Source organism: Pomacea canaliculata, linkage group LG7 (assembly GCF_003073045.1).
Source record: "Pomacea canaliculata isolate SZHN2017 linkage group LG7, ASM307304v1, whole genome shotgun sequence".
NCBI lineage: Eukaryota > Metazoa > Mollusca > Gastropoda > Architaenioglossa > Ampullariidae > Pomacea > Pomacea canaliculata.
Window position 1 is genome coordinate 11,652,386 of NC_037596.1, and position 19,106 is coordinate 11,671,491.

The 19,106-nt window shown below is 35.5% G+C and overlaps 2 protein-coding genes across 12 annotated transcripts in view; one reads left to right on the top strand and one right to left on the bottom strand.

The window, feature by feature from the left end:
- Positions 1-12,776, bottom strand: part of LOC112568076 — a 35,457-nt gene extending 22,681 nt beyond the window's left edge. For 7 of the 10 annotated variants that reach the window (XM_025245112.1, XM_025245114.1, XM_025245108.1 and 4 more), the window contains exons 1-4: positions 5,478-5,631; positions 4,481-4,846; positions 3,314-3,595; positions 304-2,879 (exon numbers count right to left, since the gene is read on the bottom strand). In XM_025245112.1, the coding sequence (XP_025100897.1) occupies positions 304-353 (50 nt within the window). In that variant the 5' untranslated portion in view covers positions 354-2,879; positions 3,314-3,595; positions 4,481-4,846; positions 5,478-5,631. Of the gene's footprint in view, positions 1-303; positions 2,880-3,313; positions 3,596-4,480; positions 4,847-5,477; positions 5,632-12,591 lie in introns of those variants that run through there. The other 3 variants (XM_025245105.1, XM_025245109.1, XM_025245106.1) reach the window with 3 other exon arrangements.
- A 179-nt stretch (positions 12,777-12,955) lies between these two features.
- On the top strand, positions 12,956-17,530 carry LOC112568082. Of its 2 annotated transcripts, none has more exons than XM_025245124.1 (7): positions 12,956-13,409; positions 14,654-14,770; positions 15,130-15,321; positions 16,044-16,097; positions 16,271-16,351; positions 16,720-16,813; positions 17,289-17,530. In XM_025245124.1, the coding sequence occupies exons 1-7, from the start codon at positions 13,361-13,363 to the stop codon at positions 17,416-17,418; spliced, it is 717 nt and encodes a 238-aa protein (XP_025100909.1). In that variant the 5' UTR covers positions 12,956-13,360; the 3' UTR covers positions 17,419-17,530. The 2 variants fall into 2 exon arrangements, with proteins under 2 accessions (XP_025100909.1, XP_025100910.1); XM_025245125.1 differs by having other exon boundaries at positions 12,958-13,409; positions 14,657-14,770.
- Positions 17,531-19,106: the final 1,576 nt, after the last annotated feature.

Consider the following 19,106-nt stretch of genomic DNA (forward strand, 5'->3'; position numbering starts at 1 on the left):
AAATGATCAGGTTCTGACATCCTAGCTCACAATTTTTCTCATTTCCTTTATATCTGAAATGCAGACTTACCCCGAGCTTGTACAGCAAGACAGATTAAGTGTAGAGAAGCAAAATAATAAACCTTATAAACAGATCTTAAAAAGTCTCTAAAACTTACCCTTTTCTCCTGAAATAGAGCATATATTATGTGTGTGGAGGTGGAAAAGGGGGAATGCTTAGGCATGTGTTAATGAGTTGTAGTTTTTTTTTACCTAAGCCCAATGAATTATTATAGCAAAGACAAATGGTTTATACATACTTACCTATACTGGCATGTAACATTATACATACAATAGCTCATTGCTTTGGTCATTATTGCTTCTTCGCCCAATTTTCCTCCTTCACAGACAGTGTTGTGCAGCTGTCAACCTCTCAGTCGTCTGTTGCAGCGGAAGTCAGTTATTAACCGCGTAAAATAAGTATTGAAGTCACGGTGAAATTAAGTAAGACTATCTTGACGTCAGGGGAAATGACTCCTAACAGTCTGAAGAGAAAGAACGTTCGCATTTTCCGCCCTTGCGCGTCCGCCGTCCGCAATAAGGCTCCTTCGTCCCCCCCCCCCCCTAACACCCCAGCTAACGTCCACCCAGCGTGAAAGTGGGGTCGAACGCTACCTCGACCAATCGGCAGAACGGAGAAGGTAAAAATGAATGTATCTGTCTTGTCGTCCTTGTCTGTGATCAAAGGGACCTTACCTATGCAGATTTTTCAAGAATGTTATTTTTTTAATTAAATATAGCTTTTTCTGTTAGGAAAAGCACACATTATATAGCAAGTCTTATAGCGTAGCAGAGCTAGTGCAAATGTTTTAAATACATGAAAGAATAAAAGAAACGCACTACGCCATCGTTAATATCTTTTTTCTGTATTTAGTTTTTCTACTCTTACTTATGTGAATTCATTAAATCTATCATGGCTGTGAAAAATAAATAAAACCAGCTACAGCTGGAACAAAAATCTTAAATCCACACATAAAAATAATAGATCATTGACAATAGATAAATAATTGATAATAGTCAAATCGGCCCTACAGCTTGGCACTTTATCAATGTAAACAGTTTCTGGACAGACAGGATATTTGGAGAGAGCATAGTGTGTGAAAAAACAGGACCAAATTTTGTCAAGACCTATCTCTTGTACTGACAGAAGTATGATTGGGAATAAACCAATACTATATAGGAGCTGGGTGGAGAAAGATATGTACTTAATTAAACATTTAATGGATTAAAAAGGAATTTTTTAACATCTATCATCTCTCACAGATAAATAACAGATAAAAATCAATATTTTACAATAAAAAACATATCCACATAAATTAACAGTTATTTTAAGATGACATCCATATGCTAAAGAAGCCAGCAGTGCAAAAACTTTACACAACCAATAGAAAGTATGTGTTTTTTTCTCATCTCAAGCAATCATAGCAGGCAACTTGGATCCCATTTATCATAGGCTAACAGTACAACAATATTAATGTATATAATATGAAGACATGTAGTTTTAGGTAATAATAAATTCATTTATAGATATATATAGTATGTATTTAGTCTAGCTAACAAGTTGTTTATATGGTAGCCATTGCTTAGCAAACTTTTCTTCTTTTATTTCTAAACATGCATTACATTTTTGCAATTGTTTTTCTGTGTTTCAATATTTGGATAAAGGTTTCTAACTGGTGCATGGCTTTTTTTAATCTACAAGAATAAATGTATGCTTTTGCGAACAGTAAAATTAAATCAAGTACAACATCTGTGCCAAAGTTATTACTGCATCCAAACAGAACAAAATGTTCACTAATAGTTATCTTTGGAGCATTTGTACATTTGTCTAATATAAAATTTTGTAAAGTTCTCCAGAAATCATTAACATATATGAAATTCCAAAATGTATGCTGGATAATTTCTTTTTCATCTCTGTAAAGGCCGCAGATATCATCGTCTTCTAGTCCCAGAGTTCTATGTAGCACTCTGATTTCAAGCCATTTAATATAACATCTTTTATATTAGCCATTGCTTTAAATATAACATGCCAATCAACATTTCTGTTTATTCTTTTGTCCCATGTAAACTACAAATTACCAAGCATGTGTTGATATCATTTTATCATGTTATGGTCTTACTCCTTTCTGTATTGATCAAATTTGTTGTGTAAGATCTTATTTTGTTGGCCTGCTTGGCAGATGAATGTATTCTTAAATGACTGTTACTTTATGTGCATATATATATTTTTTGTTCTATTGTAAAACATCATATTTTATATGTTATGTATATGTGAGACAAAATAAATGTTAGCAAGTTTCTCTACGTTTTATAGGCTCTTCCTGTCCCAATTACTAGTGCATGTATTTCTTTATAAAAATAATTTGTACCTTTTACTGTATTTGTACTAATTTGTTACATATTTATAGAAGCAGTCTACATTAAAAAAGTAAGAATATATTTCAGGTTTCCATGCTCGAGTTTTAGTTTGATTCTTATCTGCCACAAAATTTATTTCCTATTTACATTCAAATTTATAAGTAAATAACAAATGTTTATTTACTCACCTAAATATGTATTAAGGATTATTGTTATGTTGGCAGAGCCCCCTTCATTTTGATAGGTTAGTATCCACTCTTTGATGCTGCGGTTCTCGTTGCCAAGGGGAAAGCTTAGGACAAGATCAGGCGGCTCACCTCTTATGTTGCAGTTTACCTGTCTTTCAGTGTTGCTGAGTGAAGACAATGATGTCAAGACACATTTACCTGTGGCTGAAGAGTAAGACTTTACGTGTAGTTCGATAGTTTGTTTTTCCGAAGATCTGTCAATTTTCATAGTGCGGTTAACAAACTTAGGAGGACCTGTAACAATTGAAAAAAGCACAAGAATAACCTATTGATGTAAATTGTTCACTTTACTTTTTAAGCTTATACTTTAAACTATTGCGTTTTTAAATGATAATATTAAAACCAAACACTAGCAGCACGTGCTGACTAAAGAATCAACAACATGAGAGTATATTTCTGAATGTGAATTTTACAGGAATGTTGTGGAATAACAAGAGTTTAACGGGGTTTCTTGACGACCTTCTAGATTAAATATTATCATATTTGTATCCAAGGAGGAAAATAAAGCGTGGATGATAAACTTGTCGGTTATTAAATACTTTTGATTGTCGTATGAGAAAATGCACATGATTGCCATAAAACAGAACGCACAAACATTAAAATGTATCTTGAGTCACACACGATTGAAAAAAAACCACATAAATAATATCGAAATTAGTAATACTCACACTTGACAAGAAAAGACACAGATCGATTTTGTTTCGACCTCTTCCCTTCACAACTGATTATTGGCCAGTCATCCTCACAATGTACTGTAAGTGACTGGTTTATGTATTTTTCTCTATAAGAAGTTGCCATTTTAACTCCCTTTTGGTCCAGCAAGTGAAAACGTGATGCAGGATTTCCTTTTTCGAACAAGCAGAAAACGTTGACCTTCTGTCCATCATTCAACAGGTAAGTCCCATTTGCCTCATGGCCATCTACAGTCAGACTTTCAACGCTTGGTGGATCTGATTGCACACAGACACACACCTTGAACGTTATCTTTTATCTTCTCCTTTAAAAACTTACTACACGTGGCATAAGTCGGGCTAAGAAGATACTTTTAAATAAGAATAATTCTTTGTTATCTACTAGTAGTACTGGATGTTACAAATTGAAACCGACGTCTAACAATGGAGAACCTTTCTGTTACAGTTGTGTCATTTGTCATGTTTCTGATTTTTTTTCCTTTCAGCAAAGTTCACATGTGTTGTGATCTAAGTTGTTAGCATTCTTATCAACATGTACTTTATATTAATCTCGCAAATAATTTATATATAAATAAGATTGATTTTATATTTCTATTGATTTAAGTTCAACAACCGTTCAAGACATTAATAATAGTGAGTTACTGTACATGTACACAAACATAAGTAAGAAGGTATTATGTTTGATGAAAGGAGTAGGTGTTTTTATGAGATGGAGCAAGATGTAACGGTAAGTTAAGCAGCTCATTGAAATAGTACTGTAGCTGTAATAAACAAATCTTGTTTTAAAAATGATTTATGTCCGAACATTTGTACTAGATGAAAATGTAGCAGGAAAAAAACATATGAAAGTGTTCTTCGGTAGCATTATATGACATAAATATCTTAGCATCTAAGCTCAGCTCTCTTTCTCTCTTTTTTTCTCTTGGTCTTTCGTGCATTTGGATTATTAGTTTCTATTAGCAAATTATTTTAGTTAGTTACAAATATAACCCAATTTTATTTAAGTTTTTGTTCAATACTTCTACTAGGTAAGATGCCTTTAGAACTTTCTTCTTTTAATGAAAATAAATGTATATAATTTTTTTTAAATAAAGAACTCTTCTGTTTTGTTTACAAATATAGTTTGCACAATAATAAACTTACAGGAAACGTTAAGTTTTAGTATTTTTCTCGATGTATAGAATTTGCTTGAATCTTTATTTTGCCACGTCCATGTCCATTTAATTTCCACATGTGATCGGTTTACTTTCTTGTAGAAGACTGCAGGACCCGCCAAGCTGAGGCATCCAACAGATATCGGTAAGACGACAATACACTGGCCATTCTGCTGAACAATATGTCCTTCATATTCGTGTGTGTTCGTGTTTGTCCTGGTGTTTACCTCAATTCGATATGTTACATCAGACTGCTCACAGGCTGATGTGTTTAGCCAAAACGTCAGATTAACAATACTGTTTTCGGAAACTTCAAAAGTGTCTTCGTTAAAGTTGTAAAATTCTAGCAATGCACCTGCAAAAAGGTTAGGAAATTGTACACATAAATAGTTTAAAATGAACTCTCAATTTAAATTAGATGTATTATTTTTTAAAAGAAACTACTTTAAGCTATAATGATTAGTGGATGTTGTCAATTATTTTTCAGTGTTCGTGTTTATGCCGTTTCAGTCTTTGCATCTATATAATAATTCACCAATACATGTACATACAATACAGACTTTAAGCTTTTTACATAGAAATCAAAAATCTGAAATAAGACAAGCCTTTTGAAACCGTTAATGCAGAATATGGTATTCTGTAAGGCTATTTTTGTCTATAATTTACAAAATATTCTAAGATTGGTATGATTATTTACTGTGGTGCTAATTTAAAGTGCTTCTTAGCCAGACTGGTCACAGTTGTCTTTAAACATTCCAACTTCACAAGATTTTTATGAGAAGTCACGTGACGTCTTTTTTTAATATAAAAAAGTGATACTGTAAGCACATAACCTGTGAAAATAAATTGCAAAACATTTTTTTGTATTTCTTTCATTTTGTATTTGTGACGTTACACAAGAAAAACAGAACAAAATCATTGTCCATAATGACTTTTATCTCACTAACCCTAAATTGAGTTTTAAAGAGTAAGTGTACGCTACTTACAATTCTGTGATAATGTAATTCCGTATAGCAATAGTAATATATAGATGTATTTCACTATCAAAACATTTTCCATCTTGGTGGCTGCACGCTCCAGTGGTTTCTGCTCGACTGGCTCAACGCTAGATGGACTTGAACAAGACTACAATTCAACGCTAGTTGACAAATACCAGTGTGACTTTTTTCTTCTTCCTTGTTCACTTTCACCCATGTGGTGTTTGTACACAGACACGTTTGACACTGATATACGGGAAGAGGAAGTGAATCAAGAAAATTGCATTTACTTAATGGGTAATGAAGCAGTCCCATCCCAGACATAAATAGCACATTTCAGTGTCAGTAGTAAATCTTTTGTCAGTAAAAATGTTTACGTTTTTACAGCTTTGTTTATAACGACTCACTTGATTTATTTTCTTCTAATCAAAGGAAACTAAATTCAAGAAATTAAAATATAGCTCTGTTTCAACAGGCTTCTGACAATGAAACAACTTTATTTTAGTTATATTTCTGTTTATTTTCTTTTAAAAATCATAGTACATCATTGTTAGTAAATTAAAATTATAAAAATTGATGTCATCAGTGTGCATTCTATCAATTTGTACGAATCCGACATCCTTGATGTTGTTTTATCGGTTACCGTGACATTTTAATCTTCACAACTTAATTATTTATGTTTATGCCATTTACTTTTTGACATAACAAACACCTCTTACCAACATCATCTAACTTGATCAAAGTTGGCGAAATGGGAAAATATATAATCACCATGTGCTTCGAGAATTTCTGACCGTTTGACTTTTTGGCTAGCTTTTTTTCAGTAATTTTTAGAATAATATATGCATTTAAAAAATACTATGATAGTAGCAAAACATAAAACTGGTAAAGTGTGTGGGATGTGGTAGTGAATTCAACGAGCAGTGCTTTAGATTTTTATTTACCGGTAATTTGCGAAATACAAATTTAAAGACTAACCTGAACGGTTTGCGCTTTTTTCAGATATGACACAAGATAGCAACAGAATATGAAAAAGTTCTTATTTTTTACAGCTAGTCCTCAGTCTAAGTATCAGAAATAAAACATTACATTAATTCAAAACAATCCAATAAAGCTAAAGACATAATTAAATAGATACAAACATGGTGGTTAATTTTAGAATATTTTAATTGTCAAGACTCTAGAGCAGCGGTTCTCAACCTGTGGGTCGCGACCCCTTGGGGGGTCGCGACGTGCCTACAAGGGGGTCGCGAAGGTGGTCATTTTTTAAAAAAAGTTTCTTATACTGGTATTAGTGAAATTAGTTTACATTGTGTAACCGAGTGGTGCGGGGCTCAAACTCCAAATCTCTTTTCCTATTCAAGTACACTGTCTCGGCAATGCAGTGACTTCTCACTTCCAAACTCAAAACACAATCCCCTCTAAACAATTAAGTCTCCAATCTCCCTCCTCTCACCTTTTGCCCTCTCTCTTCCCCAATTCTCATCGCTGACTACCCTCTCCCTCTCCAGTCACACCTCTCTCTTTGTTTTAAACATCTAAAAGGCACGCATTCAGGAAACGTCCATCATTCACACCCTTTCATTCGCACGTGCTCAGTCCTAGTACTCTAGGTCCCTGACAGAAGGCCATGACCAGACAATGCGCTGCGACTGGATAAAGACCGCAGTTTTAATCAAAATTTTGGATGCAAGTACACGTGTTTGTCCTGAAGAAGATAGCCATGGATAAATTTGTGCTGCGAAAAGGAACTGATTGCGGTGGTTTTGAAAAGAAAAAGTGAAGAAACGAGCGATGTGCAAGTTTTGGGTGCTGGAGCCGATGAAAAACCAGAAAGGCCTGCTACGAAAGTAAGAAGTATGACAATGAATACTTGAAAACTGGTTTTACAAACATTATTGTTGATGGTAAAGAACGGCCACAGTGTGTTGTTTGCCTCGCAATATTAGCTCCAGAGAGTATGAAGCCAAACAAACTACGGCGCCATTTGGAAACTCAGCATGCGAATTAGCTTGCAAACCTCTCGAATTTTTGAAAGAAAATTGCAAGAATACAAAAGAGCCAAAAAAACATTTGTCTCACATACATCAATTCCTAAGAAAGCTTTGATGGCTTCGTATCAAGTTTCCTATCGCATTGCTCAAAACAAAAAAGCACATACGATCGGAGAGTCATTAATATTGCCTGCAGCAAATGGACATTGTACGGACCATGATAGGAGAAGATGCTGCTACGCAACTGCAAGCCATTCCTTTGTCAAATGACACAGTTCGCCGAAGAATAACTGAGATATCTGAAGACGTGTCTGATCAGTTGATCAGTCGTACAAAAAGCCAAAATTTTGCTTTGCAGTTAGATGAAGCTACTGACACTGCAGGTGACTCACATTTGATTGCTTACATTCGTTACGTGTGGGAAAATACTCTTCTGGAAGACTTTTTATTTTGCAAGAAAATTGAACGCAGAGCAACAGCCCAAGATTTTTTTGGGATTGTCGATGACTTCCTTAAGGACCAAGGCATTTCCTGGAGTTCCTGCGTCGGCTTGTGCACAGATGGCGCCCCTGCAATGGCTGGAAAGAAACAAGGGTTGCAATCTCTTATTAAAAAGGTTGCTCCAGATGTAGTTTGGACTCACTGCATGATCCACCGTGAAGTTCTAGCTTCCAAAGATTTGAGTGTTGAGTTGAACACAGTGCTAACAGATGTCATAAAAATGGTGAACTTTGTAAAGAACAGTTCTGCCAGATCTCGAATGTTTTCTCTGATATGTCAAGACATGGGAGCCGACTATGACACCTTGCTCTATTACTGCGAATCAAGGTGACTGTCGCGTGGAAAAGCTCTCGCAAGAGTCTTTGAATTGCGGGAAGAATTGTGGGTGTTTCTGAAGGAGAACTCTTTCAACAAGGCTGACCTGCTTAAGAACGACCGATGGCTGCTGCTAATGGCATATTTATCTGACATATTTGAGAAGCTGAACGTTGTGAATACTTCTCTGCAAGGGAAGGACACCACCATATTACAAACAACTGACAAGATGAATGCTTTCGTCCGAAAAAATTTCGTTGTGGACGCAAAAGATACGCCAAGAAATATTTTTGATATGTTTCCGTGCTTGTGTAAGTGCAAGGCTGACAACTTGAATCTTGATCAGGTGAAGAATGTGATTATTGCCCATCTAAACGGACTGCAAGAAAGGTTTCAGCATTATTTCGCTGAAATTGATGTGACTAAATACGATTGGATTCGTAATCCATTTCTGGCTGATCCTAGCACAAGCGGGTTGTCCACGCAAGAAGAAGAGCAGCTCATCGACCTTTCGAGTGACCAATCCCTGAAAATGGTCTTCCAAACAACACCAGTGCCAACATTCTGGATTAGCATCAACGGTGATTATCCTCTCCTTTCTGAGAAAGCAATGAAAGTTCTGCTGCCATTTTCAACTTCATATATGTGTGAGCAAGGATTTTCAGCATTGGCAGCACTGAAGTCGAAATACAGAAATCGTGTGGACGCAGAGGCTGAGCTGCGAATAGCAGTGGGTACGAACATCACACACAGGTTCGCTTCTTTATGCAACAGCAAGCAGGCTCAACCTTCTCATTAATCAAAGAGAGTGTCCAATAAAATTAATATTTATTAGCTTTAGTAAAATTTCATTAACAGTTATACTTCTTGCAGATACGAACTTTGTTCTTCCGTTGTTGAATTGCATTGATTTCCTCGACGCGGCGTTCTAGGTTAGCTAAAGCTGCCCCCCCCCCCCCCGCTCTTCCACCGACCTAGCTGGCTAAGGGGGTCGCGGACGTACCGGTGTTCGTCAGGGGGGTCGCCACATGTAAAAGGTTGAGAACCGCTGCTCTAGAGGAATAGACTTATATAGTACATATTTGCTTGGACTGTTGCTGTTGGTGATTATCGTGACTGAGTTTTAACAAGAGTGTTTATGTATAGCATCTTTAGATTCTGGATGCCACAGACATGCACGTAGAGGTGTTACAAAAAAGAATTAGCAAGATGTTATGTAAAGTCTACAGATTTATTCTTATTCTTGTTAATAATAATCTCATATTTGTCCTAATTATGAAGTTGTAATGTGACATTTACCATCTTGATTTGAAAGAGAAACATGATCCATATCTTTGTATACAACCTTGATTAATAAATTGCTATAAAAGTCATGTTACTGAAATAAAATGTCATTTCTTATCAACTTTTGTGTTCTCAATACGAACATGACAAAAAAAATGTAAAGTTGGCTTTAGTTTTTTTAAAATTTTTAAATTAAAAAATTTTTTTTTTGTAATCTTCAATAATTTGTATGTAAATCAGGCAATGCATGGTAATAGTAATTGACCTCTGGTTAGTACCTGTACAAAATAGTCATAGAATACGTCTTATATTTCTTTGCCTCTCTCTTGTACAGCTGCTCAGGAGCATCTTTAGGGAGTGTCCAGCAGTATTTAACCATCATGATAGTGGACAGTTTTTCATGCTTTGTTTTTTTTCCCTTGTTGCGATATCTTGATGAAAACATCTAAACTATTTTAAACGCTCAACCTGACTGAGCTATAGTACACTGCTGAAGTCAGCCTTACTTCAGCAGACGCTTTCACAGTAGTACACATTACATTAGAAAATGGTGCAATAAAATCCGGATGACGTGTACATGATGATATTATCAGTGTGATGCAATATGACATCATTCTATTATTAGGATGTTGTTACAGTCCTATTGGTTACACTGACATGGTGAAATATAGAAAATGAACTCAGTGAACTATAGACAATATCTTAAAAATGAGAGCCAATTAGTTAATTATTTTTTCAAATTGTTCAAATTTTATTTTATTTTAGATTTTGTGTTTGTGTTTTGGCCTAGCCCGTATATTGATGTAAGGCGGTCAAATAGTAATGTCGTAGTTACTTCCCTTGGATAAGCTATGCTGGTCAACGTCGTCCCTCATCAAAGATTCTCATTTAAATACCGGCGTTAAATAACAAGATAGGCTTTATTTATGCAGTAAAATCCGCTGTCCCATGCAACAGTTCTATATAATGGTTATGTCAAGGAACAGAATAAATCTGTGCAACAAAAGATGTTGTACTGATAGAAAAGATAGCAACAAACCAAACAAAATATTTTTAAAAATTATATCCCACTTTGCTAAATATTTTTAATATTATAATGTTTTGATTAGCTAGATGTATTTCATTACCTGTTGTTGTTTCAAAGCCTGCATGTTAGTGTGACATTTTTGTTGTTGCGCTGTCAGTTTTGCTACGAAGAAGAAATCTTTTTCATTGTTTGTTTACATTAAGATATTTGCTAGTTCGATACTAGATTTTTACATACATATTGATATTAAACATTGATAGTAATAGATTATTATATGCTATAGATTTGAGTGATTTATGTTATTAGCGTTGTCGTTTTTGTATTTTCTTTTTTTTTCTTGCAAGTAGATAGACATATGTAATAAAGATTTAATGACGACTTTTTCAGTTCACATTTAAGTTTAGTTTAAGGAATATACTCCCCATTACCTGGCTACTCGTAACAGATTAAGAGAGTTTTCATAGAAATATAACAGCATTGTCATAACAATGCCAAAAAGTTTCTGAGGGGCTTAAATTGTAAAGAGGAACTATAAAATGGTTCTTGCTAAAAGGGAGTTAACTTGCAGATCCTCACTGACCGTTCTTGTCTCTAATAGCTACGTTGACGCTATGACCATAGGGTGATAAGCTTTCGCCTCGTTTTTAAGTGTGGAGACAAGCAGACATCATTGGAGGCAGCCGCAGCTAAGTGTTGGTACAGAGATAATTGGTGTAAGAGTGTGCATACATTTGATCTCTAAGGTGGGTTTCATCCAGTTCTCTTCGTCGACCGGTCCTGGCGAGTTGGCCCAACGGGTGGGCAGACTTGCTGTGGGTCCGGCCGTTGTTGTTGATGATGAGGATGATGATGATGATTTTTTTGTGTTTAGAAAAGAAAGCGTATATGTGACATTACAGTTTTGAGACCGTTGTAAAAAGAGATATGCATTTTATGTTGTTTTTGATGTGTACGGTTTATTATGTCTGGCGGGAAGGCTGGGCTGCAGCTACAGTGTAGTTCTTTGCTTGATAAGAAGAAATTAATAGTCGTTAGTCAGACCAACCAAGCACGTGAATCATTATCACCTTTACGTCATTCGTCAGAAATCGGGAAAATCTCACACAATCCTTGATAAAAAAAAAAAAGAGAAGAAAATACAGCTGTCAGTCTGCCTATTATAATAGACAAGTTATAGCTGTCTGTATCTTTGTGCCTTTGTTCTTGCTAGGCTTGATTACAGCAACTCCTTGCTCGCAGCTGCCCTATCTACTTCACAAACTCAAGAGGCTATAGAAGTCTGGTGCTAAGAGCCAGGAAACGGGACCATGTCACTCCTCTCATTCGTTTTCTCCACTGGCTCCTTTCACATTCAATGCAAGCTGTGCTGCGTTTTAATTTCTTTGCAGGCTCCTGCTCTATGTTTCTTCCCCTATATAACAGCCACAGAGCTTCACTTTTCATCTCATGACCGTATCCTAGCTATTCCTGTCATCAAAACATCAGGCGGTCAAATGACTTCAGTTAAAGTGTAGCAAAAAAAATTGAAGTTTCTCTCCTTCCATAACCGTCACCTACCCACCATTAAATCTCTTAAACACGCAGTGAAAACATACATCTTCCTTAAGCATTACTTCTTCAAACAATGCTACTCCTATTGCACCTTACTTCTTTTCCGCTTATTGCTACAAACCTTCTCATCTTCTTCATCAAAATCACAATATCTCAGTGCTCGTCACCTAAATTCTCTTTGCGTTATGATACTTGTGTTTTTATTAGTGATGGGTACTGCTGTCTATCATTTTGCCCTTCGTATGTTGTACATGTCTATTTTTTGTCTCAAGCGCTAAGAGCACACCCTTACAAGCTATACAAATCAAGCGTTTATTATTATTATTAAGTCGTGAGGAATTAATTATAGCTATTTTTGTTCATTGGGTTATAATTTCTATAACAAATTGGAAGTTTACATGAGTTTTTCTTATCAAGTGCTATCAAGAGAAGAGAGAAATCGAAAACTTACTCTTGTGACGAAGAGTGGTTTCGTTTCATTGGGTGTCTTTTTCAAGTTAGGGTAGACTCACTTTCTACATTGCAATAAATATGACATCACAAAAATACTGAAACTGTTGATTTTCATAATTTATGCAGCAATAACGTGATGAGATTTTATAAAAGATGGAGTGATTAATACTCTTCTAGCGTAGTTGGCCTGCAGGCTAAAGCTATTGTAGTCGAACACAGAGTCAAGATTGGTTAATAGGATGGCTTTTGCTGCATGACACATCTCGTCGTGACCTACTTCACTGCAGCGCTGATAACATGATCATGTGCACACACTGCAGAGCAAGTGATAAAGTCACAAACAGGATTTAACTTGCTTAGTGTGCCTCTGCCTTCCAGCGAGTTAGGTTCTCTTCCCTGTACACCGTACAGTCTGTAGCGCACGAGTGCAGCTAATGTTGTCTGACAGAGACTCTCTCCTTGGCAGTATGCCATCTCTTGTTCCTTTGTGATCGCCTCCACCATCGTTACAGTTTACAAACTTTACTCATCACCTGTAAACTGTAACTCCGCCTTTGCCGGTCCCAAGCCCGGATGAGAAAGTGATGAGGGTCTTGACTAAAAGTTTTTCCAGGAATACCCAATATATAATCAAGACCGCTCCTGTCAGACTGCTAAAAATAAATATTACTAACGTTACAACAGGACATTGATTCTACTGTAGAGAAACTCTGCTGCGACTACGTGTCAAGATAATAAACATCAGACAGAAGTGACGGTGCTCAAAAATGAAGTGGATTTTCACTACCATACTTGCCTTATGGATGGTTGCCGGTGGTAAGTATTTTAGTTTAATGAAATGTTTATTGATTCTAAATTCAACTCATTAAGTAAAAAATGACATTAGAGCAGCTTGAAATATCAGCAAAGAAAAGGTTCAGCGTTTCATGCGAATATGCAAAGAATCATCAAAATCCGACCCACTAGCTAGTCGATTCATTAATGTTATCCATAATAGGAAACTCCGATGATAGTACAGAGTAAGATACTGACATCATTCTGTTATCATTCGACTAATGTGTTAGCAACTCTAACTTCCCTGTCATGTGATAACTACAACGGGGAAGTAGCAATCGCTCCAATTAGGGTATAGGGTGGCTTGTAGTCACGCCTAGGCCCCCTAGGCACGACAGGGTAACATTGTCTACGTGGCTGCTTGACTTACTTTCAAACATAACGAAGTACCTGATTGGTTGATTTTTCCAGCCTTTAAAGGGAAGTAATCGAAAGAGGAATAATTCCTAAAGGTTTCCGTGTTTTCTCCCTTATGTATTTGTTCATTAACGCGCAGAATTAAAAGCTCAGACTACTGTGGTTACAACAATGCGCCGTCTGGCTCCGGGCGTGAGACACACCCTCTGTGATTGGTCCTTCAGGAATAATCGTATCCACAGAACTAGGCTGGTGTTGACATCCAAGTCTAGAAGGCGCTTTACAAAAAGGTGTGTCTGAACTGTGTTGAAGGCACTGGAAAGATCCACGACCAGGACAAGAACATAGGTGCCAGAGGGTTGACCTTGCATAAACATGACTGCTTGTCAACAAAACTCTTGTCCCTGATATACAACTTTAGCGATAAATTAACATACAACACTGTGATTTATATGGCGAGTGAGATATTTTGACTAGTATATTAAAGATATTAAAAAGTCTGTTACTAACAATAAAGCATGCTTTTTGTATCACAAAATCCCAGTAAGCGTCACGTTATATCATTTAAATTTAGTATTCTCAGGGATGTTTTCCTAAACATTGTTTTAAAAGGTATAATACAACGTTTCCTTGCAGTCCATTTTGCGCATTTAAACTCAGAATTCTAATACCAGCATTGGGGCAAACAAGACTTAATTTGTTAATTACTCTAATATACACATCCCTCTAGAAAAATGCCGATTGACTGAGCTGATCAGACTTGTGTCACATGGTCGTTGTGTTTATGAACATTATTTTATATTGTTTCACGAAAAGATTTAAAATAATTTCATTTCTTTTACTTTGATGTTTGCATTTTATTTTGTGAGAAGGACACAGTTGTAAAGCATGGAAAGGAGAAAGCTGTATTCGTAGAATTGAATGTGGGTTCACCAGGGACACAAAAACTGTCAAAGTCCGACACAAGACATCAAGTGAAGAGGAAGGTACTGTAGCCTACTTTTACACATCAACATTTATCCCTTTTTGGTTGAATTTTCTAGCTTCATTGAATGTATTTGAATGTTAATAACATACGAACTTAGATGGAAAAAATATTAGTAAATATTTAATATTTGTTTATACCAAAACAGAGAATACCTGACAGTTGCATAGCCTCACACATAATTAATAATGTAATATAATTTGCAACACTGCCTTATAGTACTATTTTGAACATAATATTTTCTTACTTCCCCAGGTACAAGTTAACCACAGAAAAAAAGTGCAAAGTGTTTTAACAGAACCTGGATTAAACAGCAGATCAAAAAAGAAACTTATTATCCTTTGTATACACGTGTTTCAGAAATCGTTGCTGTTTGTGACTGGAGCACAGGAAATTTCACTTGCGATGTGGCAGGAGGCTACAGAGTGACTAACACTTCTCCTACCACCTTTAATGTCAGCATTGACTCTGCTATAACATGTCCTAACGGAAATTTTACTGTTACCAGTAACGGCGAAGGACATGTCATGTGCACTTTAGATTTAGATAAAAGTATGTACTTTTCCCTGCAATGAAATTAGCGAAATTAATGTATTTTTTTTTTTATTCATAATGTATAACTGATTTGGTTATATGTCCTGAAGCACATTTTGTAGAAGTTTTAAGAAGTCGTCTAAGATATCCTGGTGCCTTGACATAATTTAAACGATAACTTATTTGAAATAGTATGAATAAACAATAGAAATCGAGTACCAGTTTCTAGGGATGCCTATAGAGAGAGGTGTCCTTTTATCTCTAGTGGAATTATACTTTATCCACTTTTATTTAAAGTAGTTTCTCATAGTCTCGTATTATACCCACAGCAGGATTGCTATTCTGGATACCAATTTGGATAGTTTTCGCCTAGCTATTGCGTCGTTATTAGGAAGAACTTCATATGGAAGCTGTAATAATGTACATGATTTGTTCATGATTTTCACGAAATTATCCTTGAATGTTCAGAATAATTTTTAAGCTTAAAATTTTCTTTCGTACAAGAAAATCTTTTCAGTAACTATCATGAAACATGGCATTACATACTTCCATCAGTTCTCAGCTGTAAAATGAATATATGGTTGAAAAAGAAAGAGCAAATAGAGAGGCGAAAGGGGCGCCGTAAAAAAAAAATTCTTGCCGCGGATCAGGTGAAAACTAGCACCTTAATTATATAACCTTATAATATAACTTATTGTATAACCATAAGGTCATGAGACTAACTTCTTTCTCATCAACAGGTGAACAGGAAGCATTGGAACCCAAAGAACAAAATAAAACTGACTGTCAAGAAAGTGAGTGTGACGAGAAAGATGCTGATGAATACAATTGTTACGTTTTTCTATTGGATATTAATGGACATTTAAGTTACATCTATTGTAAATAACCATTTTTTTATTATAGAGTCATTAATCGGATTACTGGTAACCGTCACCTTCTAAGATGGATCACTTAAATGTTTTTGCAGACACAGAAGCATCAGCAGACAATAAAAACCGCTCCAAAAGAAGTACTGAGAAGAAATGTCCTGATCACCCTTCTAACAAGGGTGAGGTTTTTTTTTACTTGTTTGTGCCTAGATTATTATGATTTATATTACATTTTATAAACTAATAGTAATAATATTAACAACAGCGACTGCATGATTTGTATAGCACAATCTCATGCTCATAATGAGCAAGCTTTTAGCGCTTGAGATAAAAATTATAGAAAGTTAATTTACTCGCACAAGGAAGAATATATAGAATAGTTAACAAACACTTTCTATTTCCATCCATTGTCAACAAAAAAAATTAGTTAGAGTTAGGAACCTGTTTGCATGTGTGGTTTACTCTGTCTCTTTCTTCAGTAACATTCACTCGTTTTTCGTTGTTATTTTGCAATGATCTGTGTCACGTATTTTTTCGGATATTTCAGGTAACAGTTGGATTACTCCGGTTGTTGCGACAGTTGTGACTGTTTTGATCCTGATAGTTATTGTTGTTATTGCTCTGGTAGTTTATAGCAAGCGGTGAGTTGGATTACCTTTTTATGTCTAGTTTATTGATTAGATTGTTTGATGATTATATATGGCGTTTAATTACTTATTACATTTGATGACGGTTTTACTAACTGAAAGACAAACTTGAATTACACATGGATTGCATGTTCATTGATTGATTTGACAAGTAGTGAACTGCATATAGTTTACTGATTGGCTAATAATTACAAGTCTTAACCATTGATCAATGATGTTTATATAGTTTATATGTTACAGACTTTTTGAAATAATGGATGACATGATAGATTGACTGAGTTATTACATAATTGGTTAAATATGAAAGTAATGTTTTTTTCTGTTTATTATCTATTATGATAAATGTTTGAAGAATAAAAGGATTGAGTTATTGAGCGATTGATTGATTGTGATTACTATGAAAACATAAATCATGATATAGATGCATATTTTGTGAATATAACATTTTTCTGCTTTTTTATTTTCTTAGAAAACGAGGAAGGAAGAATGATATTTATGTGGAAGTCTCATTGACCCCCACAAAAGTGATAGACCACCCTTTTGAATTGGAAGTTCCATTGAACCATGAAAGAGAGATGAAGGACACTCCTAATGTCTAAGTCAAATTGACGTGAGAAAAAGAAGCGTAAGCGTATACCTACAAGTAATCATGTAAAGGTTTGCTGGAAAGGGGTGATGTTTGTTTGAATAAAATCGTGTCATGCTGATATACTTTACATGCTTTGTTTATATCTGATGGCTTTTTGTCTTTGCTATGTGTGGTACTTTAATACAGATACACCATGCAACTCAAATATTATCCATATATTAAGACATACAGTAGAAGACTGTTTTGTAAAACCTTTCCGATAATTAAGCCTGATAGGAGTCACGGGACAATAATTCTTTTTGTTCCTTTTCTTGGAATATAGCACTGTTAATTACGTAAAAGGCATACAGCATAAGTAGTGCTACATCAATGTTATAGGTATCTGTTGTCTTTTTGGTGACAGAGTGGGGCATTTGAGAGAAAAAATATAAAATTTAGAATCTGACGGTTGTCACAGGGACAAATAGAAATCTTTTGTGAAATATGCTTTTAAATGCAATAGACTGCTGCCAAGTATTTCACTTTGACATGCAGGAATAAACGGTATTAATGAACCAGAGATCTGTATTTTCTTTTATAGCAATGCTAAGTAACTACTGTACTTCTTAGTCATCTGATCGGACGGCTGGATGTCACAATAAGAAAATGTATAAGAACGAAATGAGCAATTATCTTCTTAATTACAATGATGAACACCTCACACCAAACACTTTTAACAAATATAGCCAGAAAAAACAAGGATGTTGAGATTAATTTCCCCCTGCCCCTCACGGCCCATTTTAAAGTACAAATTTTTATCACAGTGTCATATATATATATAGGTAGGATAGTATCGACACGGTGGTATTTCCACCCCTAGTATAAACCAGTACATTCACCTCGTATAGTGTTATGAACATGACAAACTTTGACCTATCAATGATCATAGTTTATAATCGGCATGACATTACCCCACTCTCTCTCTCTCTTTTTAATTTACATTTTTTATGATATATATTCACTAGGGGTTAAACAATGTAAACTCATGTGTTAAAAGGTTTGTTGTTTTTAAAAGGTTGAGCAGTAGTGCTGTTGTGTGTATGTGTCAAAGCTATGACCTGCATAAATGTCAATGCTCAATTGTGACGGAGAACACACTGTGCTGCACGTGATGAAGGAAATGAGTGCGAGGATGCGTGAGCGATTAGAAGTTTTAGGAAGGATGAATGCGGACGATTTAATTTGTAACAGATGTCATGTCGTTCACTTCCCAGGAAACTGAAAGCACACTCACTTCACTTGTGAGATTATGCCTGTAAAGCATGGTATGAATATTGCCTGTTGTTAAACGTGGCAAGGCCTGTAAAGGATGCATGTTATTTGAAATGGTGACCATTCGGAGTATGAAGTATTCTGATGAATGCATTGTAGGGTTCCCTAGTATTTGTAAAAATTTTTATGATGATCAAGAAATTAAACATTTTTAAGCCAGTTCTCTTGAGGCATATGTTAATCCCCACGATTACAGTTTAAGATATGTCACTATCCGTATATCGGCTGAAGTGAATTCATGACTCAAGAATATATGCTGTGTTCTTTCTATGTACAATAAACTGATAGTATTAAAAGCATGGCCACTTTTTTAAAGTATCGTCAACAGCTCGGCTTACCGTCAGTAGGTGACACTCATAAAAGTAATTGAAGAAACGTCCTTGACCT

What these genes read in the sequence shown, in the direction of transcription:
- LOC112568082 (XM_025245124.1), top strand. Translation starts at nt 13,361, where the DNA reads ATGAAGTGGATTTTCACTACCATACTTGCCTTATGGATGGTTGCCGGT. An exon ending in CACTTTAGATTTAGATAAAA is followed by an intron (nt 15,322 to 16,043) that starts GTATGTACTTTT and finishes TCTCATCAACAG; the next exon opens with GTGAACAGGAAGCATTGGAA. An exon ending in TAAAACTGACTGTCAAGAAA is followed by an intron (nt 16,098 to 16,270) that starts GTGAGTGTGACG and finishes ATGTTTTTGCAG; the next exon opens with ACACAGAAGCATCAGCAGAC.